The following is a 5,670-nucleotide window of genomic DNA, read 5'->3' as shown; positions in this document are numbered from 1 at the left end:
TTATTACGCGGCTGGGCCGCCGCCGCTTGGGCCCCTTGCGCGAGGGGCTGGGCGTGCCCGCCCCGGAACCGGGCATGCCGTGCACGACGTGGTGCATGGGCGGGGGGGTGTAGGGGTACTGCCCGGGCATGTAGGCCAGCTGCATGCCGGCGGGGGGGTGTCCGGGGTAGTAGCCGGGCACGCCGCCCGCCCCTGGCAAGGCCACCAGCTGTGGGCCGGGCGCGGCCCCCGCCCCGTGAACCCCCCACTGCATGGGCAGCGCCTGGCCGGTGCCGGGGTCCACAAACATGGCCCCCGGCTGCAGCTGGAAGGGGTAGAGGTGCATGGGCGTCATGGGCACCGACCCGGGGCTGGGCGAGGCCTGGGCGTCCAGCAGCCACACGCCGCCGGCGGGCGGGGGATCCTGCGGGGCGGGGGGGCCACGCTGGGGCGTGGACGGCGGCGGGGAGGCCGGGTAGGCCTCGCTGGTGTGTGAAGCGGGGGCGGGGCCCGCCTGCTGGGGGGCGTGGTGCATGCCCATGGACCCACGGAAGTCAGCCTGAGGAAATACCATGTGGGGAAGGGGGAGGGAGGGAGAGCGGTTTGGAACTTGTAGGGGGGTGTTGTTGTTATTTTTGTTAAATCTGGAGAAACCCCCTGTCGGGGTGCAGCGTTTGACCTGGCCCTTGGGAGCAGCGGCCTCGGTCCACAGTCAGACACCATGGCGTGGACAGACTTACCCAGGCTGAGGCCTTTGCTCCACGCCAGCGAGCCACCTGAACGCAGACTCCATCCCACCCTCCTTTGCATGCACCCACCTGGTGGTGGCTGGTCTCCCCCCTCATGGAGCCGGGGGAGTCGTCTTCCCCCAGGGAGGCCAGCACCGAGCGCGCGGCCGCCGCCTCGGCGCCCGCCGGCCGACGGTGCACGGGATGGGGCTGCGCATGGCCTGGGTGGCCGTTCCTCGCCGGCGTGCCGTGGGCCGGGTCCTCGGGGGACATCAGGTCGTTGAAGAAGCCTGGGTCTAGGAGCTCGGCCCCCTCATTCCCCTGGAACACGCGGGACAGGTCGTCCAGGTCCCCGTCAGTCTCACACATCGCCTCGAAATGCCTGCCGCGGAAAGTGGGGAAAGGGGGATTGCCAGGCGCCTGACGACCAGCGGGCTCTACAGTAGTCCAAAGGGATGCTGCACAGGGGCAGAAGGAAGGCAGCGACCTGTGTTGCCCTTTCAAAACAACTCACAGGAGGCGGGTGAAGTCGTCGCTGGCCAGCTTGTGGATGGCATGGTCCAGGGTGGAGTTGGCGGTCACGCCTGGCGTGGCTTTGGGGTGGCTGGGCGGCGTGTCGCCCTCGGGCAGGCCATGATGGGGCGCGCTCCTGTGGCCAATGGAGGGGTTGTGGCAAGGAGATACAATCTGAGCAGCAGCTCCAGCTGCCAGCACAATCCCAATCCAACAGACCGGCTGGTACAAGATGTCACCAAGAGAGTAAGTCAGTAAAGCCAGTCACATTCCCTCTCCGCCGGAATGGAAAACCACCTACACACCTGGGCTGAGAACCCGGACTGGAGGGGAAATCCAAGAAATCCAACCCCCCCGGATCCGAACCGGGTGTGCCGTTCATGCTGTCATGCTGCATGAAGCTCGCCCTCTATATACTAGCTCGGACCTCGGACGGGAGCAGACACTGATGGCCCGCCTGCACCTGTACTCTCTAGCTCGACAAGCTGGAGCGCAACGGCAGGCTTGTGCGCGTCTCCTGGATCACTTGGCGCCCGGCAGTCCTCCCCTCGCGTCCGGCGGTTCTCTTCCGAGATGCGCCGGGAAGCCTGGGTGTCCCCAGAGCCCACAACGGTCGTACCCTGTGTTTTGTCTGAAATGTGCGGGAAGGGGCGGAAATCAGGGTCGCAGGGCTTGCAGGGCACACCCCGGAACAGTCCATGATGGCGGGTACCCACCGGACCCCAGCCAGGCGCACCTCACTGCACCGGCGCAGCCGTTCGCATGCACCAGGCAGACATGGTGGGTATCGTGACTGGAGTTTTGCGGGTGCACTGTTGCGGCAGGGAGCCCGTGCCCAGCCCACGACATGGCCGTGCGTACTGCCTCGAACGAGGCACCGGCCTCGAGGCTCCGACTCCACACACTCCCTTTCTTCGCGATCACCCCCATCGCGCGCTGGGGTGGTGACGTCGAGCTGCTTCCCTGCCATGTCGACCACTCGAATGGCACAGAAAGGCTCGCGTGTGGGTAACGGTGCGGTGTGTAGGGTTTTACAAGTATGGATCTCGAGACCCGAATCTCATCAACACTGCCAGAGAACCAGCACAATGCGCATGTTTACAGTGCATATGGAGATCCGGAATTCGTTGCTGTTAATTCAGGGGATTGAGCAGCCTGAGCAGATCCTGCCGACGGCAATAAACTATTCCCTGCCAAGAGGCTACAATGCTGGAGTCGGGCAAGGGAAGGGCCATCCACAAGCGGCCAAGGTAAACATGCCTCAGGCGGCGATAGCATGCCCCTCCTTTGCCAGGCTGTACCCCGAATGGGTGGCCCTGTACTTGCCTAGCAGGTACTCCCCAGACTGGATGGGGGGGTAGCTCTTGCCGCCCTTTGCCAGGCACTGCACACATAGGTGAATGGTGGGGGATTTGCATCAGGTGTCCAGGCCACATTGTTCCTTCTCATCCTACGCCCATATCGAGCGCCGACGCACACCGACGCCGTGAGCGTGATGCGCACCGCGCTGGTCCCTCCCAGGAATCCCTCTCCCGATGATCCGCGCACCTCGGGAAACACTTGCACGACCGTCTCAAAGCTGGGCTCCACGAAGAATGCGGCAGAGAACCGCTCCTTTCCACACGTGCAGACGACGCGGTGCAGGGTGCTGCGGTACAGTCCGCCGGTCCAGCGCTCCAGCATGTCACCCAGGTTGATAACGAAAGCACCCCGGATGTGGGGCACCGCCACCCACTCGCCGTCTGGGCAGATCTGGAGACCCGGCGTCCCGTCCGTCATGAGGAAAGTGAGGCAGCCGTAGTCGGTGTGCGCCCCCGCGCTGAAGCCACCGTCCTCGGGCGACGCCACCTCGGCGCTGCGCAACGGTAAGTCAGAGGGGATGAGCGTGTTGTGAAGGTCTGACGCATACCATCAGGAGCATGAGCGACTGGCATGGCCTGGAGTGATGCCTCCACCCTCGTCCCCACAGGCTCAGGTCGCGTTGGAGCTGCGCAGCAGGGCCAAGGGAAGCCGCCGTCCCCCTCAGACATCCACCTTGATGCTCAGACCATCACACGGACCCCCCATCACAGCAGCGCGCCTGTAGTGCAGTGGCCGGAGCGAGGCGATGGGCTTGGCAAACATGGCGTCAAAGTGGTCGCGGGGCAGGTCCAGCGACAGCGCCAGGATGTGCAGCGACCTGCGCATCAGCGCAGTCACAGCGTCGTAGTACGCCTGGGTCACCCTCCGGTAGTTGGGCAGCAGGTCCTGGGGGTAGAGGAATGGGGGGGATGCTGAGCATCGGTGATGATGATGGCAGGGAGTCATGTGCACAGTCTCGCACGACTTCCCCGCCAGGACCTTTAACAATGTCGCTGGAAGCTTCCAGCGTGCAAGTGGTAAGGTCACCCCCGCTGACCAACATACTCCCGCACCTCAGAGGGCCACTGGTTTGGCCCATGCAGGGGGAGCTTGGCCTCTTCGCTGTCGGCTGCCACCTCGCGGCCAAAGTACAGTCCCTCATGGGTGTCAGGGCGCTTGGAGTTCTCGGGGTCGAGGGTAGACTCCTTGTACGGCGTGTATCCCCTGTAGCTTGTAGGGAAGGTGCACGATTTGGAAGGGCGGCGGTCAAGGTGTCAATGTTTTAAATCCTCCCTTGAACCTAACCCTCAGTGTCATGGCGCCAGCATGAACCTTCAAACACCCTGGAAGCGACCCACCTGTTGTTCTCATCCTGGATGATGGTCATCTTCTGGTCCAGGGGGAGGCGGAAGAAAGCATGCTGCTGCTCGAAAAACTCCGACACCAGCGACTCCGGTATGCCGTGGTTTGTCACTGCCGGGGTAGGATTTGTGATTTGGGCAAGCTTGACAACTGCCCACCCACCAACTTCGACAGAAATTAAAGGCCAAGGTTCCAGTTTGTTCTCGATTTCACGACCGTCACTCACAATACAGGAAACCATGGTCGATGCAGGCCCGGCGCCATGTTTTAACGACCGAGGCTTCCTCCGCCGAGAAGTCGACCACCGGGATCTGGAGAAGAAGGTATGGACAAGCGGCCGATGAGTAAGCTTGATTAGGGGGAGTCAGCCATGATTGGTTCCTACACAATGTCTGCCGTACCGGAGTGGCTTCGCAAGCTTGGGGAACAGTCATGGTACAAACCCTCGGCCGAGAGAAGGGGAAGGGTTTGGAGTCGTCACGATGGCTTAGCCTTTCTACGGTGGAAACGACAGTAATATTGCTCAAGAATTGAAGGGCGGAAACTGAAATGAGAGACGGCATGCCTCGTTCGTACCAAGCCAGGCAGGAACCCTCGTGAGAAGGGACCGAAATCTCAACAAGAAAGCGAAAGATGCAGGACCTCAACTCAACCATCTGTAGGGCCATTGCTCGCATTGAAATTTCACCCTTCTAAAATCTCCGACTTCCGCTTTGATTCCTGGAGTTTTGCCTTTCCAAGAGGCTGCTTCCACATGCGGGTGCTGGGAAAGAGGAGCTACATTGCATTAGTACAAAAAACAGATCATAGGGAAGGCAAACGGGGTAAGTACAACCCCTTCGAAGATGTCAACAACAGGAGGGTGCTTTCGAGGTTTCTTGCATAGCGTATAATTTAATGTTCCAGGCCCTGTGCCTGCGTGGCAGGGTGGGCCTGACTGTGAGTTTCCCCGGGAGCAGGGCAGGGCGCCCGGCTCCCGTGCCTGCTTCCACATGTGCCTGGCCAGCCCAGGCCTCAGGGCTTGACGCTGGTGTCCACCGACTTGCCGCCCAGCTCGACCTCGGCGGCGGCCTGGGAGGCGGAGGGCGACTCGTCCCCATCCTTCATGCCCCTGGTGGAGGGGTCCTGGAAGGTGTGCAGGGCTTCGCTCTCCTGCAGGGACCTGTCGGCGTTCAGGGTGAAGGTCATCTGTGTGTTTTGGAGGGAGGGACAGGGGGAAGGAGGTGAGAGGAGTGAGGGCAAGAGTATGGATGGTGCCAGCAGTGCAGGCATCGGAATGTCCGGGAGTGCCATCCACCAACCTGGTTGGTCCAAGCTGCTCCATCAATGTCCGGCCTGCCAGTGCTTCCACCCCCATTTACCCCAAAATATCCCCTCGCCTTCCCACTCCACGCCCACCTGGCGAACCATCTTCCAGCTGGACCCCTCCTCCACGTGGTCTGGCCGGCCCCAGATCTTGAGGCTCACGTAGTTCCAGGCGGCCACGGAGCCGTTGATGATGATCCAGGACATGATGCCCGCGATGACGCCGTAGGCAATGGAGTAGGTCAGCGGCATGACGATGAAGGTGAGGAAGGCGGGCACCGCCTCCTGGATGTTGGCCCAGTCGATCTTCACGATGTTGATCACCATCATGGCGCCGACCAGGACCAGCGCGGGGCCCGTGGCGTACGGCGGGATGCTGGCCAGGAGCGGGGTGAAGAAGAGGGAGACGATGAACCAGAAGCTTATCTGCTCCGGGTATTTG

General features: G+C 62.1%; 2 protein-coding genes across 2 annotated transcripts in view; both read right to left on the bottom strand.

The window, feature by feature from the left end:
- F751_5470 (AP2-like ethylene-responsive transcription factor ANT) overlaps positions 1–1,602 on the bottom strand; it is a gene marked incomplete at both ends in the record, with an annotated part of 5,893 nt that extends 4,291 nt beyond the window's left edge. The window contains 5 exons of the mRNA XM_011403865.1: positions 8–139; positions 242–538; positions 909–1,089; positions 1,222–1,356; positions 1,526–1,602. Of these exons, the coding sequence (XP_011402167.1) occupies positions 8–139; positions 242–538; positions 909–1,089; positions 1,222–1,356; positions 1,526–1,602 (822 nt within the window). The remainder of the gene's footprint in view (positions 1–7; positions 140–241; positions 539–908; positions 1,090–1,221; positions 1,357–1,525) is intronic.
- An 879-nt stretch (positions 1,603–2,481) lies between these two features.
- F751_5469 (Adenine/guanine permease AZG1) overlaps positions 2,482–5,670 on the bottom strand; it is a gene marked incomplete at both ends in the record, with an annotated part of 6,402 nt that continues 3,213 nt past the window's right edge. The window contains 8 exons of the mRNA XM_011403864.1: positions 2,482–2,604; positions 2,769–3,075; positions 3,277–3,467; positions 3,635–3,785; positions 3,920–4,034; positions 4,150–4,234; positions 4,950–5,111; positions 5,322–5,654. Of these exons, the coding sequence (XP_011402166.1) occupies positions 2,482–2,604; positions 2,769–3,075; positions 3,277–3,467; positions 3,635–3,785; positions 3,920–4,034; positions 4,150–4,234; positions 4,950–5,111; positions 5,322–5,654 (1,467 nt within the window). The remainder of the gene's footprint in view (positions 2,605–2,768; positions 3,076–3,276; positions 3,468–3,634; positions 3,786–3,919; positions 4,035–4,149; positions 4,235–4,949; positions 5,112–5,321; positions 5,655–5,670) is intronic.

Source organism: Auxenochlorella protothecoides (genome assembly GCF_000733215.1).
Source record: "Auxenochlorella protothecoides strain 0710 unplaced genomic scaffold scaffold64, whole genome shotgun sequence".
NCBI classification, from domain to species: Eukaryota; Viridiplantae; Chlorophyta; class Trebouxiophyceae; order Chlorellales; family Chlorellaceae; genus Auxenochlorella; species Auxenochlorella protothecoides.
The sequence above is the reverse complement of the archived record's forward strand: the minus strand, read 5'-3'. Positions and strand labels throughout refer to the sequence as shown.